The 19,375-nt window shown below is 37.5% G+C and overlaps 2 protein-coding genes across 3 annotated transcripts; both read left to right on the forward strand.

Annotated features, from left to right (window-relative positions):
* The first annotated feature begins 1,359 nt into the window (after positions 1 to 1,359).
* On the forward strand, positions 1,360 to 6,471 carry LOC107772459 (uncharacterized). Of its 2 annotated transcripts, none has more exons than XM_016591965.2 (2): positions 1,360 to 3,790; positions 5,885 to 6,471. In XM_016591965.2, exon 1 carries the CDS (start codon positions 1,629 to 1,631, stop codon positions 3,450 to 3,452), a length of 1,824 nt encoding a protein of 607 aa, XP_016447451.1. In that variant the 5' UTR covers positions 1,360 to 1,628; the 3' UTR covers positions 3,453 to 3,790; positions 5,885 to 6,471. The 2 variants fall into 2 exon arrangements, with proteins under 2 accessions (XP_016447451.1, XP_016447452.1); XM_016591966.2 differs by having other exon boundaries at positions 1,360 to 3,668.
* A 1,249-nt stretch (positions 6,472 to 7,720) lies between these two features.
* LOC107772460 (fasciclin-like arabinogalactan protein 11) lies at positions 7,721 to 8,785 on the forward strand. Its single transcript, XM_016591967.2, has one exon. The coding sequence runs from the start codon at positions 7,836 to 7,838 to the stop codon at positions 8,697 to 8,699; it is 864 nt and encodes a 287-aa protein (XP_016447453.1). The 5' UTR covers positions 7,721 to 7,835; the 3' UTR covers positions 8,700 to 8,785.
* The last annotated feature ends 10,590 nt before the right edge of the window (positions 8,786 to 19,375 follow it).

Here is a 19,375-nt window from a genome sequence, read left to right on the forward strand (position 1 = left end):
CCTTCTGGAAAAACAGTATGAAGTCCTCTTGCTGATCATATGCAAATTTCAAGCCTTTATGTCCAGTTCAAATTTGAAAGGTTGGAGCCATACAGATGATCCTTAAGAGTTCCGCTCTCCATGTGCTCGTAAGTAACTTTTTTGGGATAAGGTTTGTAAGTAATTATCATCTCATTCTTTTCATTGCAGTAACCGATCATATGCCTTCGCCATTTCCAACCTTGGTGGAACATGTATATACTACCTATATGTAGCATCTAGCATGTTGAAGAGGTAATAACCACTCTACTTTTGTGATACAAAAGACTCCTATAAGAAAAGAAGATTATCCAAATGAGTGTATGCTTTCATTTCACTGTTCTACATCTGATATATGGCAATTCATTTTTGTCTACCTGAGTAGGAAATGATATTAATGAAGTAAATGCAAGATATTGTTGATCATCAACGTCATCATTTGCTAGAACTCCTGTACTCTCAGAATTTATGAAAACTAATTGCATCTCAGTTTTAAAGAATGTCGCCAGATCTTCCACGGAACAAGCCATTCCCCTTGGAATCAGTTTTCAGTATCACTTTGCGATATGTTCTCTGTTTAAACCATTGCAGAGCTAAGCGAGTCATTCTGTTATTTGGGATGTTCAACTTGATTGTGAAGGGCGTATATCTATCTTTTTCTCGGGAGATGGTTTATCAAGATTTGACTATGATATTTTTGGTGATGTTGTGTCTATTGATACCACATATCAATAAACAAGTGTGACATGATTTATTGGAATAAATTATCATTGGCAAGATATACTTTTTTGTTGTACTTTTTGTTCTTGTCTGATGAGTCTGCAGAATTATTTAAATGGTTGTTCTCTACTCTTAAAAGTCAATTAAAGGTTTATTTCTCTCCCAAAAATTAATATAATTGGTCAAGTTCGAGGAATGACAATTGTCATTAGAGAGTGTTGTCTACCACTAGACATTGACTATGTCTATGGAGCATATCTTAGAATGCATGATCTCGTATGCGTTTACTGGAGAACGATAAAACACGATAGTGTAATCATCTATCAAGGTAAAAAAAAATAATGGAATAGATTTATGACGGTTTAGGGTCTTCATCTTTTTTTTTTCTTTTGTCAAAACGAGAATAAGAAAATGCACGAACCAGACGTGCAAATTTAAAACTGAGTTGATGAAGAGGAATAATTACACAAATCACTGACTGGCTAGTGGCTAAGTAGAGCAACATAAAGGGACTTCTTTTGCAACAAAAGCATAAAAAACGAGGACTTAATTGAAGTTTCAAAAGGTATTTGGGCCAATTTCCACTCTTTCAAAACTATAAAATGGCTAAAATTCAGTTACCGCCGTCTTTCCCAGTTATTGACGAAACAAACTACACCTTCTGCTCATCTATAAGCATAAACCCCGCCGGAAGCCAGACTACCTCACCGGAAAACGGACTTCCTCACCGGAAAACATGTCATCCGTGTCTTCCCTGCGGTAATTGAGGTAAATCCTATATTTACACTAGAAATAGTTTGGCTATTTCGAGTCGACTATAGGCATTAAACTTCGACTGAGACTTCCATAGCAAAAGTTACACCTTTACAAGATATTGACTTGTGCTCAAAATGTCGACTCAAAAGTTTTACCAAACTGTAAAACAACTTTTTCCCAAAAAACCAAATGAAGAAATTGCCAAAGTGATCTCCAATACCCTGATAAATTCGAGGTCTATTGGGGAAATTCCTCCTTCTCTAATTTCCCAGCTTAATCCCCAAGTAATCCATCTTGTTCTTTCAAACCCATCTGTCCCTACACAATCTTGCTTAAGCTTCTTTAAATTCCTCCAAAAAGACCTATCTTTCACTCACCAAAGACCCAATCTTGATTCACATATAGCCTTGGCTTTGCGCTTGCTCGAAGCCAGGAAGTTTGCTGAAGCAAAGAATATTTTGTATGATGTTGCTGCTGCTGATGGTCTGAGGAAACCCTTTTCAGAAATAGCTTCTTTACTCGGTGAGAATCATGTAGAGCACAAGGTTGTAGGGAAGATGTTAGATATGTTGTTTAGGGTTTATGTTGATAATGTTAGGTTTGAGGAAGCTGGGGAGGTTTTTGGGTATATGACGAATGGTGGGTATGAATTGGATGATAGATCTTGTATGGTATACTTACTTGCTATGAAAAGGCGAAAACAATATGACTCGTTGTTCGAGTTTTTCAAAAAGATGATTAAATATGATGTGAAAATTACTGTTTATACGATGACAATGGTTATTGACGGGTTGTGTAAAGTAGGAGAGGTTAACAAGGCAAGAAAGCTCATGGATGAAATGATTAGCAAAGGGGTGAAACCGAATGAGTACACTTACAACACATTATTAGATGCTTATGTGAAGAAGTCAGATTTTGTGGCTGTGAAAGAGATTTTGAGGATAATGAAAAAGGATGGTGTTGATCTTGATGTGACAAGTTATACTCTTCTGATTGACGGGTATTTTAATTTTGGCAATCTTGAAGATGTTGAGAGATTGTTTAGGAAAATAAAAGAGAAGGGAATAGAGCCAGATGTCCATTTATACACCTCCATGATTAGTGGTTGTTGTAAGTTAGGTGATGTCAAAAAGGCATTTACGGTGTTTGATGAAATGGTGGAGAGGGGCCTCGTTCCGAATGCTCACACATATGGAGCTTTGATAAATGGCTTGTGTAAGGCCGGACAGATGCAAGCGGCCGAAGTTTTACTTAATGAGATGCAAAGTAAGGGGATTGACGTAAATCGAGTTATATTTAATACAATGATGGATGGTTACTGTAAGCAAGGTAATATGGATGAAGTATGGAGGCTGCAGAGAATTATGGAGGGCAAAGGACATGAGGCTGATGTATACGTTTATAATATAATTGCTACTGGGCTGCGTAAGTTAGATCGGCATGAGGAAGCAAAGACGTGGTTGTTCTCGATGGTGGATCGAGGCGTAGCTCCAAATGAAATTGCTTATACAACTTTGATTGATATTTATTGCAAGGAAGGAAATTTTGTTGAAGCAAAAAGGGCACTTCGTGAGATGGAAAGTAAGGGAGTTAAGCCTAATACGGCAACATACAACGCCGTAATAGATGGTTATTGCAAAAAGGGTTTGATGAAGGAAGCGTATAAGCTAAGAATTCTAATGGAATCTAAGGGTCTGAAGCCTGATGTCTATACATACACCTCGCTTGTACACGGGGAGTGCATATCAGGGAAGGTAGATGATGCTCTGAAACTTTTCAATGAGATGCCTCTTGAGGGTTTAGCTCCGAATGTGGTGACTTACACAGCAATCATTTCTGGCTTATCAAAAAAGGGCAGATCAGATGAAGCCTTCAGATTATATGATGAGATGATAGAGGCAGGCCTTACGCCTGATGCTACTGCATACTCTGCTCTTGTGGGTAGCCTTCATAGTTGACATTTATCTAGTGTGAGAAGTTGTTCTTTAGGAACTTGTAAGTTGTAAGCTTCATGTAAATCACATTTTAGCTATTTGGAGGCAATAGCAGACTGTTCAATACATCCTCAAGACATTTTACATGAGCACATTCTGCAGAGATTCGGCAGCCTGGCTTTTTGCTTGTTACTGCAGGTCTGAGTGCTGTCCGTGGACATGGTCTTCCATAAATTCAAGGTTGATATTTATTTGCTATTCTAGATAGAGCAAAAGCGCTGCTTAGATTTAAGCTGCTTGAATTCATTTCATGGATTTAGCACAATGAACTTACCTGGGAGGATGACAGGCCTATGATATCTGTACGTATCCAGTGGATTTAAAGTGTCACAACCTTCTGTTTTTTTTAATCAACATGAAGGACCTAGAGTGGTTTAGGCAGCTACAGTCTTAAAATATAAATTTTGTTTTGTTACGCGGTCATGATGAGAAAACCGCTTGCTTGGTGTATTATTTTAAACTTTGGAGGCATTTGGTTCATAATATTTTTCTATTAGACGTTAATCCTTTAAGCAATATTGCTTCCTTTGTCGTCCAGTACACCATTTTCTTGAGAATGGAAGAACCAAAACAAAAGAAGTGCTTCACCTTGGAGATGCTGGTGGATGATAGCAAATTTGTAGTTTATGTACCTTTTTTTGGCTGAGTGCATAACATACTCCAGGTAGCGGTGGAATGAAGCACCAAGTAAGGCATATGATGAATTTGTAATTGGTTTGAGCTCTGACTCTTTGCCAGCAATAGCACAAAGTGCTACCTTAAATTAACATAATGAGAACCATACACTGACAGTTTCCTTTGGTCCAATATCTTTTGGCTTACTGTTTGTTTCAATATCTTTCGGCTTTTAGAATGATTAACTGTTAATGCACCTATAAAAACATTTGACGTCTAAATATTATTTGGGTGTTAATAGACAAAAAATATTCAAAAAAAATATTATTTTTTCATTTTTTAATGTTATAAGAGATAAGAGTTAGAAATCAGCATATCATGTGACAACTTTCTCATTGTGGCCTCTGAGGCACAAATCTATGATGCACTCATTGCAGCCATTCAATCTCTGTTCTTTATGCATGATAAAGAGTTGACATAGTGTGATAAGTCAACTGTCAAAGTTGCCGACGCTCTGCTGATAATTGCACTGGCTTCCTTGTTTTTTCCAGGCAAGCAATAAACTGACGCTATATGCAAGTTTCTTGTACTTGTTTTCGATATACTAATTTCGTACCTGCTGAAGCAGATGCTCCAGGAGAGATCATAACCTTTTCTGAAGCTGTCTGTAACTGTCGAAAGAAATGAAGTTCTGTCTGTCCTTGTTTTTTGAAATTATTTTATAATTTTCTGAAGGCACAAGAAGAGGTAGAGGGCGACCTAAGAAGTATTGGAGAGAGGTGATCGGGCAGGATATGGCGAGGCTTCAGGTTTCCGAGGACATGATATCTGATAGGAAGTTGTGGAGATCGAGTATTACGGTTGTAGGTTAGGAGGTAGTTGAGTCTTGCATTACTTTGTGTCTTTGTGAGCCTAGTCCGGTAGGGTTTTGTCTAAGATAGCTAGGGTAATGTCGTTTCTTACTATTTTCTATTTTCGATGCAGGTTCCACTTACTAGCCATCATTTTGCTTTGCATTTTTCTTTTGCATTTTATGTTCCTATTTTTCCTATGATCTCCGTGATGAATCTAATATTCTCTCCTTTTGTCTTTTTATTATCTTGAGCCGAGGGTCTTTCGGAAATAGCCTCTCTACCCCTTCGGGGTAGGGGTAAGGTCTGCGTACACAATACCCTCCCCAGACCCCACTTGTAGGATTCTACTGGGTTGTTGTTGTTGTTTCTGGGTTTTCTTTGAAGTGGAGTTCCTCTCACTAAACACTTATAGCTCCAAATTGTCCAGATCATAACCTTTTCTGAAGCTGTCTGTAACTCTCTATGCACGTTTTCTTTTTGCACAAAATCTTTTCCTTGAAAATCTTCTCAAGAAACTTTCTCCAAGAATTGTCTGGACGCCTAATAGCTCCAAATTTTTAGCAACATCATGGGGGTCATCTTATATTATATTAGCTATGGCATATCTTTGTCACCATTTGAAAAGACTATTTTATGCCCTATTAAGTCTCTGACTAGCAATTTGCCCCTCCTAAGCTTTTCAGGTTTGATAGTTGATGAAGAACTAATGATGCTTGTGGCATTTCACTGTTTGCTTCAATTTGTATGCAAATAAAAAGATTTTGCAGTATGAAATGTTATTTTCTTGAATGTAATTTCTTCCCCTTACAGTGGTACTCCTCTGCCGCATATGCACTGCGTTCTATATGCTTTCATGGTGAAGTGAGAAAAGAATTTTGCCTTTTGGACTTGCTGCTGTTTGTCTGATTATCTTGGCTCCCTTTGCAGATTCTTAGTGATGAGAAGAAATGTTGGATATATGACCAGGGTGATGGCATTGACGACACTGGTTCAGGAATGTGAGGAGGATTAAATCCATTTGGTGGAGGGGCCAGCTGTTTATATTCCCACTTTGAAGGAGGGGAGTTTCCTTGTAAAGGATTTGGTGAGTGTTCAGGTGAATTCCATTTTTTACCTTGATGGAATTTGTCTTCATACTTAGATACCTCGGCTTGCTTGGGACTGAGGCATTGGTTATTATAATTGTTATTGCTGCTTAACCAATAAACTCACATGGCTGCTGTTTATATCTACTATATGCGATGTGACCAACTATAAGGTGAGTGCAATACAGTATGCTCCTACAGTTTTCCCCTTGAAAAGGTTTTGTTTTGACAGTATCTTTTCTGTTAAAGAAATACCAAGTAGCAGTTGACTGAATGTAAGAAAAAACCCCTGTACAGGACGTATAACAGGTTCATTTGTAACTATCTAGGCTGGTACATTCCGTAGCAGATTAACAGGTTTTATATTATTGAATTGAGCTTCAAAAGTCCAGTGGCCAAAAAATGCATATCAAGTACTCCATTTTGTTATCCATTCTGTGGTACTTGTTTACATGATTTCATATAATTTCTACTGCCCCAAGAACAGAACAAAGTGAAGTTCTTCAATCCAAGAGACTAGAAGGTGAAGCAACACTTTTGATGTCTAGCAGGGGTGGAGCTAGAACATGGGGTACGGGTTTAGACGAGTTCAATAACTTTTACTTCAACCTTGTATTTGTATTAGGAAATTTATTAAATATGTATATAATTAATTATGCAATCAAAAACTAAGATGAGCTATGTTTCAGTGACAAGTATAGAATTCATAAACTTCAAGTCCTGGCTCTACCTCTTAGAAAAATGTGGCATCGATGCTTTACAGATTCAGATTGATGGAAACTCAGTGTCATTATCAAATCCTCCTGAAAATTTTAGCTCATCTACTAAAAATGATTGTACTATCCTGTCATGCATTGACATTGCAAAAAGATAGCAGATAACACAACAAATGTTTTGGTAGATTATCATTTGTTATCTTACATTACATTATAATCAGCTGTACCAAGATATTCTAGATAGTGACCAGTGCAGTTGCAACTAAATTAGCCTCCTCCTCTCCCACCATTTCTATGAGTAATGATTTATGGTTCTCCAGTAACTACATGCAACTTGTAATATAACATTGAGGAGTGTGGTGGGATAAAAGGGATCCTTTCACCTTAGATCTCAGTCTTGAGCCCTAGGAATGAAAGAAACTCTTGGTAGGGAGATCTTCTTTCTTTAGTGGCCCCTAAGCAACACCAATTTGGATTAGTTGAGTCAGTAAGTTTCAAATACCGGACGCATAAAGAAAAAAAGGAAAGAAATAATTTTCACTAGCTATCTTACCCACGAAGGGGAGCCTTGAAATTGCTGCCATGTGACGAGAAGGTCACGGGTTCGAGCTGTAGAAACAACCTCTTGCAGAAATGCATGGTAAGGTTGCGTACAATAGACCCTTTTGGTCCGGCCATTCCCCTGACTCCGCGTGTAACGGAAGCTTAGTGCACCGGGCTGTCCTTTTTAGCTATTTTACCCACCTAAAATCACAAGGTGATAAACTGAATGGAACCTACAAAGGAATTTACTTCACTTCTCCAGCTGTTTTTTTCACTTCATCAGCAAGCTAGCAGCTGCTTTATAACAGTACAGAAACATATTATTCTCAGCTCACCATAAATTGCACCTTTTTACCTAACATTTTCTTTCATCCCAATACCCCACAAACTTCTTCCCTAAACCTCTGATCACATCTTTTTTGAATTCTTAATTAATTTTAGAGCAAGAAATTCACCCCTCATTATAAAAGTGGAGCACATTCTCCTTCTCCCTCCATCTCACAACTTCAAATTAAGCTAAATCAAGAAAGAAAAATGAAACAAATATTTGTCTCACCCCTTCTTTTCTTGTTCTTCTTCTTGCTCCAGTGCACTTGTATTTTCACTCAAGCTCCTGCTATGTCACCAGTGCCGCCAGTACAATCTTCTGCTCCGGCTTCACTGCCTCCAGCTCAATCTACTCCTCCGGCACCAATATTTCCCCCTGCTGTAGTCTCTGCTCCGGCTCCAGGACCGCCTGGTCCACAAAATGTGGTAAAAATCCTCGGAAAAGCTGGTCCATATTCGACGTTCATCAAGTTATTACAAATCACTCAAGAAATTGTCGAAATCACCTCGTTGCTAAACAACTCCAACAGCATAACCATGTTTGTTCCATCGGATGGCGCTTTTTTGAGCCTCAAAATAGGTACCCTCAACTCTTTCAGTGATCAGCAGAAAGCTGAATTGGTTAAATTCCATATTCTCCCTTCATATTTCTCCCTACCACAGTTCCAAACTGCTAGCAACCCTTTACATACACAAGCTGGTGGAACCACTAATCGCGAATTCCCAATCAATGTAACCACAAATGGAACAGCAGTGAACATAACAACTGGAATTGTGAATGCGAGTGTGTCAAGTACAATTTATACTGATAATCAGTTAGCTATTTATCAAGTTGACAAAGTGCTTCTTCCTTTGCAATTCTTTGTACCACCAGCACCAGCACCTGCTCCAGCACCATCAAAGCCGAAAAAGAAGGATCCTTCTTCGGATTCTGCATCTGTTAATGTTGTTTCGTCTGGTGCCACTTCTCTTCTTCCCCACATGATGTTTCGGGTCATGGTCTATCCTGGCTGCTTTTTCTTCTTCTTCTTCTTCTTCTTCTTCTCTATTTGGTTTGTGTGTATAAGCTAATAAGTCGCGCGCAATGCCTGTATGCTTGTGATGATATGTTATGTACATTTAAGTGTAACCTAATAAGATGTTAATTTTCGTGTGTACTCAAGCATGCTTTTGGATATTATGTTATGTTTTAAAAGAATTTAAACATTCACAGAGAACCTTGTTAACAGGTAATTTACATTCCTGTTTCCTTTAAAAGGAAGAAAGAAAATTAAGGAACTGCAAAATCAAAGGTAAACAGCTTAGCTTAGTGCACAACGTGTTTGCTACTACACTAGCTGGCCAGTGTATTGGCCTTGTTGTAATTAGTCCGAAAATGATATATCTCGCGACACCCCAGCGTGGCTCCATATTAGTACAGAACTTTGCATAGGGGTGACAAAATGATTAAAAGAAAATAGTTAACTACCCATATTATCCACTAAAAAATTAATGAACTTTTTAAAAACGGGTCAAATATGGATAAGAACCATATTATCCATTTTCTAAATGGATAATGAATGGGTAACCAATGGATAACCAATGAGTTTAACTTTTACATTTGTAAAGCTTGAAATTAGGGGTTCCTCAAGTTAGGAAGACTAAGAATTCTCCCAAAAATGATCATATGCAAGAAGTCATGGATAATATGGTAAAAATTGCATGGGGCGCCCTATTTGGTCGTCCCCATTTAACCTATACCCATTTTTTTAAAACGTTTTAACCTGTACCCAGTTTTTAAACAACTTCAGCCCCTTTCTAACAACTGAAAGGCACTATTATTAATTCTCTAATACTATCACCATTCCATATGTTTGACCAATTAGGCTCAAACTTCCTAGCCTTACTTCAAATTTATCGTCGAAGGATACTGCTAGCTTGAACATCTCTTCAACCAGAAAATACAGAATATAATTAGCTTGGTATAGAACTTTACAATAACTTGAACTTAATAATGGTTCTGTTACAGACAAAAATCGTGTATATCATCATTTGAGGTGAAAATCAAGAATGCGAAAAAGTGAAAGAAACAAATACTTATGAACAAGGGGAGGATTACACTCATGGTGTAAATAGGCTAAAACTTCAGCTCTAGAGCTGAAGGTCGCCAGTTACAAACAAAAACTTCAGCTCTAGAGCTGAAATTCGACAATTACAAAACAAAAACTTCAGCTCTAGAGCTGAAGTCGCCAGTTACAAAAACAAAAACAAAAACTTCACTAATTACAAATAAAAACTTCAGCAAAAAATAGAGAACAAAACTTCAGCTACTATGCTTAAGTTCAGCAATTACAAACACTTGGTTCAACACACTTGCTACTTCAGTCCCGTCTACTAGAATGCTGAAGTTTTGCGTGATTGCCTTTGCTACTTCAGTCCCATATGCTGAAGTTACGCGAAAAAGTGGGTACGTTTGCAATTTTTTTTTGTAAAGCCGGCACAAAGTTAAAACGTGACCCAAAAAACGGGTATAGATGCAAATGTCCCATTTTTTATCCGTATCAAATATGGGTCGGGTCAAATAATTTATCTGTTTTTTCATTACCCACTTTCAACCCGAACCATATCCGTCCCGACCCGCCCGTTTGCCACTCCTAACTTTGCATGTGTAAAAACATTCCATTTTCCACCGCTGAGAGTATAACTTACGGATGTGGTTGGCTATTGGCAATACACAGTAGATATTGAATTAAAATTCAGTCATGAAATGTGAAAAGAATAAAAAATGTGTTAATCCATTAAATGCTATTCCCAACTTTCTCTATATGTGTAAAAACTGCTAAATGACCTGCCAGTGGCCAAAAGAATTAACTCATAGGGAAAGCTTATGCATATTAATTTCCTGTTTAACAGTAATATTGTAAAATTCTCTGTTGGATTTTCTCATCCTAAAGTTGAGGTAGTAATTTTCCAAAATACTTACAGTAGGAGGAGAAAAACCCTTAACCGTTAAAACTATTCAATGCTGTTCGTTCTTCTTACTTCTATTGAACTTATCTAGAAGATTAACCTGAAAATTTCCCTAAACATTGACAAACACAAGCACATATCTTTCAAAACAATACGCTAAATAATCTAGTGACCGTTAAAACCATGAATTATAATCCCTCCATCATATCCATGCATAACTTTGTCCATGAGCCAAATGACGCACAAGAGCGTTGATAAATATTCTATTTTTTTTTCTGGGGGGGGGGGGGGAAGGTGCGAAATTTGTAATTTTCTTAAGAAAATTTCCAAAGTGACATGCTATGCTAGTCGTTACTACAAGCAACCTGTACATTTTGCGAAAGTAAATTGTTGACTACTTGCTTAAAAAATAATATTCCCCTCTATGTGTGATGTTAGGCTAGAAATCTGTGTTTTAGCCATAGTATTACATTCCAATTGCTGCATTTTTACGTGTGTTTGAGCTCAAATGATGGTGAATTACACTTAGTACGTATTTTATGCCTTGCAGGAAGTGATCCTGAGCTCAAAAGTTAATTTGGAGCTAAATCGATCAATCTGGAGCTTTGAAGTCTGAGTAAAAGCCCAATACATTAAGCTGGGATCGTGTTTAGAGGTCGTGTACCAAGTCTGGATGTTAAAAGAGGACAAATTAGTTCACTCTGAGGAAATTACACTGCCGCACCGCATAGAGCGGCGCAAGGCGCAGCGCAGCAGTGTAAAAGTCTGCCTGACAAGAAAGTGCAAAGCTGCCGTTAAATCCCATTAGCGCGCCGCAGGGTGCGGCGCAACTGTACAATATTTACAGAGCCATGTCCTATTTCGCGCAGGAAAGGGTGTTTCGTCTGGGCCCGACCCTACTTGGTATAAATACATATAAAAATACTATTTTGAGGACTTTTGACACATCTTAGACCTAGGGAGACTATTTTGGAAGGGAGAAAATGTTTGGAGCAATTTTCGGAGGAGATTGGCATCGAATTCTTCATTCCTTCATCTTTACTTTGTAATTTAATTATGCAAATTATTTGGGAAATTATTACTATGAGTTCAGTAGCTAAATTCCTAATCTAGGATTTTGATGGAACCTGTTGAAGGATGATTTTCTCGTTACGTTAATATAGATGTGTCATAGTATTCTCTCTATTTGTTCAACTATATGTTCATTGCTGTTGATTGACGGGCCCTCAATTAGCTGTTCCTATTTAGTGTGCATTACTCGGGAGAGAGTGTATATTTAGGTAGTTGTTGAACATCATCACTCCTAACGTATATGATGGATCAATACGAAGGGTTTAAAGGTGGGATTAGGGAAACGAAACCTTGGGTGCGATCTAAGTGAGCTGTACTTAAAGCTAGCTAGCATAATCCGGGAAAATATGTCTAGTATATTGTTGTAATTACTCGGGAGAGAGTTATGACATTCAGAGTGCTCATGATCGATAGAGAAGACTTAGGCAAAATTATAGAAAATGTAACGGAAAGGATTCCGTCAATAGGGGAAATCATAATTTTAGATCCTTCCAATTCTTGTTTACAAACCATTCATAGTTAATTCTTAATTACTGCATTTTCATTACGTAATATTTAGTTAGTAAACATCCAATCTATTATTTAAATATCTCCGAAGATTGAATATGAGAATATCTGTGAGTCCAATAGCTGTGATTGATAGGTTAATTCCCTGTGGGATTCGACTCAGGACTTGTTAACCGGAATATATTTGCAGCGACCGCTTTGTCCTTTTTATAAGGCATAGTTGGGCGTGATCAAATTTTGGCACCGTTGCCGGGAAATTAACTGTGTTAATTGCAGTTAAGAAGAAGTTCCGAAATTTTTAGTGTAGTCAATTTTCTTCAATTTAAACTGATCATTGAAATTCTAACATTTGTAGTCGTGGTTGTTACAGGTGCATGCCTAGAAACTCCTCAAGAACTGGTGAATTGTTTGAAGCATTATCAGATCTTGAAAAGGTGTTCAAGGCATTGAACCATGCAAACAGGAAAGGAAAACAACAACAGAACTCAACCGAAAAAATTGAACCAGACATGAAAGACGATAATCTAAACAACAGAGACAACGTGAATAACCCAAACAATAGAAACAACGTGAATGACGCAAACGATCAGGGTGTGGTACCTCTTGTTCCAGTAGCAGCACTATATGATTGGGCACAACCCACCGCTGACAACTTAGCAACTGCCATTGTAGTCCCTCAGATACAAGCAGATTCATTCTAGATCACAAATAACATGTTATATTTGTTGCAGAACAAGGGACTGTTCTCTAGGTCATACGTTGAAGATCCTCAGCAGCATCTAAAGAATTTCCTGTCAATCTACGCCACGCAGAGGCAACACAATGTGACACCAGAAGCAATACGTTTGTTGTTTTTCCATTCTCGGTGACATGAGCAGCTCAGACTTGGCTTAATTCACTCCCCGTAAACTCCATCACTACTTGGGAGGAATTAGTCAAGCAATATTTGAACAAATTTCATCCACCCAACAAGACTGCTCAACAAATTGATGAGATATTGAGCTTCAGACAGAAACCAACTTAGACACTACGAGAAACATGGGAGAGATTCAAGGGTCTGCTGATTACTGTCGCACCTCCTTTTTCCGCCCCGCTAGGGTACAAGGGAGTTTTTCCAATTAAAGGACGATCGAAATGTGATTTATTTATTTATTTCAGAGTCGCCACTTGGGAGATTTAGAGTGTCCCAAGTCACCAATTTTAATCCCGAATCGAGGAAAAGAATGACTCTGTTTAACAGTCTGCGCACCAGAAATCCGGATAAGGAATTCTGTTAACCCGGGAGAAGGTGTTAGGCATTCCCGAGTTCCGTGGTTCTAGCACGGTCGCTCAACTGTCATATTCGGCTTATTTATCTGATTTTAATACAAATATGAACTTATGTGCAAATTTTATCTTTTTACCGCTTTTATTATTTTTTATTTATTTTTACAAGAATGTGAACATTGTTTAAAAACATGTCTTTGGATTGCGTCACATAAAATGCACCCGCGATCCAGAACGTATTTTTATTCAATGTTTTGGGATTTGGATTTGGGTCACATAAATGCGCACCCGTGTTTAAGAATGTATTATTATTAAAATCATGCCTAAAGCGATTAGCGTGTTATTATTTATGGGTAAGACTGTGGAATTCACTAAACAGTCCATCCTGAATTCTAAATACTCAATTAAACATTTATTGAGGGCCCCGCAGTTAGTGCATTTTATTGGGCGAGGCTCATCTCATTTTATTTTTAAAAGGACAGTCCTAAAATGCCTACATTTTTTATTGAAATTTGTCTCTACAAAATAAAGGAGAAATATCTTAATTTATTTACATGTTATTACCTAGTTACATTATACTAGGCATGTTCTCAGTTTGTCAAATTAAAAAAAACATAGCAATTCTAATTTTAATCCTAGACCATTTACATGCTGAAATTAACCAATATTATTTAACTAAACAATATTTCTACCAACTTCCTACTAGATGGCCTATTCGTTTGATTTTTGACTCGACGGAATTACTACACCATTTATTTATTTTTAGGCAATGGATGTAGATAGTTCATTTGTTAAGCTATCGTCGAATGTTCCACTATATGTATTAAATATCTACATGATTCTGATTTTTGCAAGCTAAATAATTTATACATACAAATAAAATTCAGAATATAATTAAATATAATTCAGAATTTCAACTCTTCATTTTTTCGTATTCATGCTTCATATTTCGGATTACAATAACCAGCGTGTCAGTTGTGTACCTGATATTGGAAGCAAAAGAAAATGAAGATGAGAATCAACAGCAGTAATAACAATACAGCACAGCAGCAACAAGCCAGCAACAGTAACAACCCAGGAACAGCGTTTGCAAACCGGTGGAGTATTAATCCCAAGACAAAAACTTCAAGCTTTGATGACACAACAACAATTAATGTTAATTTCAAACAATGAAAGAAAGCAGAATATTTTTTTAGTTTTTTTTTATTTGAAAGTTTAAATATTTTTTCGGAATTTTCTCTCTCTTAAATGTTCAGCCTTTTTTTTCTCTCTCTTATTCTCTTTCTGTCAGATTTTTTCCTCTCTTTTTTCTCTATCTGTTCTCCCCTATCTGTATTCAAGACTTCTATATATATATCAAGACCTCTACTTATATCTCATCCCATAAATCTTTTAATCAATTAAAATCAACCCATTTTCTCTACCAACCCATTATCTTCCCACTCATCCCCATTACATTAAATAAATATATCACCCCACCCCATTATATTTTGTCCCCCATGCTTTCACTAAACAAATACAAGATTCCTCCTCACTAAATTTTGTCTTGTCCCCCCTTTATATTAAACAACTATATCACAACCCACCCCAATACATTTTGTCCCCCATGCTTCACATAAAAAATTATAAAATGTACAATTCCTAAACTAACCCTCCGACCTTATTGCAATTACCATTTTACCCCTGAACGTACTACAAATTACCAAACTACCCCATCAGCTATAACAATCAATTAATCAAACTTAACCAAAATATAGACAATATGATCAATTTCTAACAATGTTCAAACAACAAATCACATGAACATGATTTCTTCAATATTTCAACAACAAATCACATGAACATGATTTCTTCAACATTTCAACAACAAATCACATAAACACAAATTGAACAACAAAGAACAACAAAAATTTGATTAAACAATATTTTAGCAACAAACAATCCTATTTTCGGATTCAACAACAACAACAAACAAGTATATTTAGATTTCTAAATTCAATCATATTGAACTTAAAATTAACTCTAACAACATTACAATCAACAATTCCTATATTAAACTTAGACAAGATTATGAGACAAATTCAAGAAATAATCATAAATGATAAACAAGAAATCAAACTATACAAATTTCGGATTCAAGATCAACCAAACAAAGTATGAACATGAATGAATCTATTTTTTTTAAAACAACAAACATGACAGATTAAATGACTAAACCAACATATTTCCCTAACACAACTCAATTCTTTTAGACAAATAACAAGATCGACAAAGAAACAATTATGAACTTGAACTTAACAATATTAACAATTTCTAAAAATACATAAAACACATGAAACAAATTGAAGAAATAATTAATTAAACTTCAATATGTATCTCACCAACATTAAATTAACATATTTTTACCTAAACAATAAAACAAACATGAAATAAACATAAAAACAACTAATTAAATTTCTATTTGAAATCTGAAAATTAATTCAACAAAACATATGAACAAACTAAAAAATTAATTCAAGCGATAGACATGAAAAAAACAAACATTTGTCGTTTTTAGATTCGAGAATATCAAAACAAGATACGGACAAAAATGAAAATTCAAAATCTACCAACCGGATTGAAACAACGACCAACGACCAACTAACGACGAACTCGAACAGTGATCGACGACATCGACCAAAACTCGTCCATGTGTGCGAGGCAGAAGTGAAGAAGACGAAGGCAGCTGGGGGTTCGTTTGGTTACGTGAAGCTGGGGTACGGGCAGCAGCCATGAAAGCTTGCTTGCTTGATGGTGGAGCAAGTAGTGGACTGGCCGACGCAGCAAACAGAAACAACTGGTCGACGCCGGAAACAGAAGCAGCAAACGAGATTTTCGGCCTTGGGAGCTCAACGGAGAAGATGAAGACGCAGCTGGGGTCATCTATGGTCGGAGAAGGAAAAGCTTGAACAACTGGTCTTTTGGACGTGCGGTTGAGGGCTGCCATGGACGTCGAGCTCAAACTCGAGCTTGACGTCGAACGACGAAGATGAAGTCGCAATGGATGGTGAAGCAGAAGGAGCAGCAGTGGCGACGAGCTGTTCGTTGGCTTTTGTTTGGATCACCAATGCAGCTGGGTGTTTGAAGAAGACGATGCAAGGGCAGCCATGGTCGAGCAAGCTTTGAGCTTGACGAAAGAGATGAGGCTATGGTATCGACGGCGTTATGGTGGGTCGTTGGAGATCGAGGGACTTGTGTCGTTTGGTCGAGGAAGAAGAAGGCGGAAGCAGCTGGTTGAGGGCAGCCATTGATGGAGCTTGGAGCTTTTGGGAAGATGAAGAATAGAAGAAGAAGAAAGATAGGGGGGCAGGTCTTTTCTTATTTTTTAGGGTTTTGTTTTTTTTTATTTTTTGTTTTGTTTTGTGTTTGGACAAAAAGTGAAGAAGGGGTGTTGGGTATTTGGGTTATTGGGGCAGACCGGGTCGACCCGGTTTGAAGTGGACCGGGTCATGGGGAAGGTTGGGCAATTATTTGGGCCTGTGGTTTGAACTTTGAAGAAATGGCCCAATCCGATTTTTCTTTATATTTTCGCTCTCTTTTCTTCTTTTATTTCTCTAAAACTAAATTATAAAAATACTTAAATTATTATTAAGAACTAAATTAAGTTATAAAAGTGCAAATTAACTCCCAATAACAATTAACGCACAATTAAGTAATAATTAAGCATAAAATTGTATATTTGGACATTAAATGCTAAAAATGCAAACGATGCCTATTTTTGTAATTTTTAATTTTTTGTAAACAAACTTAATTACTAACAAATTGTAGAATTAAATCCTACATGCAAAATGCGACATATTTTTGTATTTTTATTAATTTAGCAAATAAACATGCACGGACAAATACAAATAATTATTCAAAATATCACAAAATATCACAAAATTGCACACCAAGGAAAATCATTTTATTTTGAATTTTTGGGAGTAATTCTCATATAGGGCAAAAATCACGTGCTCACAGCTGCCCCTCTTTGTCCGAAAACACGAAGGGTTTTCGTGCAAAGATAAAGTGAGCGATTTTTGCCCATCCGAGTACTCCGTGTGAAGCATTTTTTTGAAAAAGATTTGACCGAACCTTGGCTTAAGAGGTTTCCTACATATCCTGGGCTAAACAGGAATCAGGTCAATGTAGTTCGGGAAGTTTTTGGTAGCTGGGACTACCGTAGGACTGCAATGTTACTGTTGTTGCATGCTATTACCACTGCTTACCGATCTCCTTGTTACACCGTGCTTAAAAGAAAAACAAGAAGCTAGGCTAGACTGCAATTTGTTCTTGTTGCCTTGCTTTCTTGTTTGCTTGCATTTCTTCCGGTGCTTTTCTTCTGATGCTTTTCTTCCTTTTGACACATGCACTTGAGTTTGTGCTGGGACCTCTTGTTGCAACCTTCTGCTTCCCGGTGCTGGGGATAACCCTGTTGGGGATTCCTGTTGTAACCCTCTGTTTTATTGTCCTCTGACTTGATCTTGAAATATATGCCTCTGTTGTATGGGCGGGCTCCCAACTTCAATACTTGAAATGAAAAACTGAAATGTATGCCTCTGTTATCTGGGCGGGCTCCCAACTTCAACGCTTGAAATGTAAAGACTGAAATGTATGCCTCTGTTCTATGGGCGGGCTCCCAACTTCAACGCTTGAAATGTAAGGACTGAAATGTATGCCTCTGTTCTATGGGCGGGCTCCCAACTTCAACACTTGGAATAAAAAGACTGAAATGTATGCCTCTGTTCTATGGGCGGGCTCCCAACTTCAACACTTGAAATGTAAAGACTGAAATGTATGCCTGGCTCCCAACTTCGATACTTGAAATGTATGCCTCTGTTCTATGGGCGGACTCTTGAAATGAAAAGACTGAATGTATGCCTCTGTTATCTGGGCGGGCTCCCAACTTCAACACTTGAAATGAAAAGACTGAATGTATGCCTCTGTTCTATGGGCGGGCTCCCAACTTCAACACTTGAAATGAAAAGACTGAATGTATGCCTCTGTTCTATGGGCGGGCTCCCAACTTCAACACCTGAAATGAAAAGACTGAATGTATGCCTCTGTTATCTGGGCGGGCTCCCAACTTCAACACTTGAAAAGAAAATACTGAATGTATGCCTCTATTCTATGGGCGGGCTCCCAACTTCAACAACAACTTTTAAAACAAAATGCCTTTCCTTTCTTCAGGTGGACTCCAGATTGCTAAATTTAAAATTGAATGTCTCTATTCTCCAAGCGGACTCCTGACTTTTGAAATTTAAACTGTATGTCTCCGTTCTTCAGGCAGACTCCTGACGTCAAACTTGAAAAGTATGTCTCTGTTCTCCAGGCGGACTCCTGATTGCTAAATTTGAAATTGAATGTCTCTATTCTCCAAGCGGACTCCTGACTTTTGAAATTTAAACTGTATGTCTCTGTTCTTCAGGCGAACTCCTAACATCAAACTTGAAAAGTATGTCTCTGTTCTCCAGGCGGACTCCTGATTGCTAAATTTGAAATGGAATGTCTCTATTCTCCAGGCGGACTCCTGACATCAGACTTGAAAAGTATGTTTCTGTTCTCCAGGCGGACTCCTGATTGCTAAATTTAAAATTGAATGTCTCTATTCTCCAGGCGGACTCCTGATTTCAACAACAACTTTGAAAAATAAAATGCCATTCCTTTCTTTAGGTTGGCGAGATTTCAACAACTTTTAAAAACAAAACGCCTTTCCTCTCTTCAGGCGGGCTCCTGATTTCAACAAAAACTTTGAAAAATAAAATGCCATTCCTTTCTTTAGGTTGGCGAGATTTCAACAACTTTTAAAAATAAAACGCCTTTCCTCTCTTCAGGCGGGCTCCTGATTTTAACAACAACTTAGGAGGAAATGCCTCTCCTATGGGTAAAAACAAACTTAGGAGGAAATGCATCTCCTATGGGTGAAACTAAAACAA

This window comes from Nicotiana tabacum, chromosome 5 (genome assembly GCF_000715075.1).
Source record: "Nicotiana tabacum cultivar K326 chromosome 5, ASM71507v2, whole genome shotgun sequence".
Classification (NCBI taxonomy): domain Eukaryota; kingdom Viridiplantae; phylum Streptophyta; class Magnoliopsida; order Solanales; family Solanaceae; genus Nicotiana; species Nicotiana tabacum.

Bases quoted from the DNA above. Each gene is read 5' to 3' on its own strand.
- LOC107772459 (XM_016591965.2), top strand. From the start codon at position 1,629: ATGTCGACTCAAAAGTTTTACCAAACTGTAAAACAACTTTTTCCCAAA.
- LOC107772460 (XM_016591967.2), top strand. From the start codon at position 7,836: ATGAAACAAATATTTGTCTCACCCCTTCTTTTCTTGTTCTTCTTCTTG.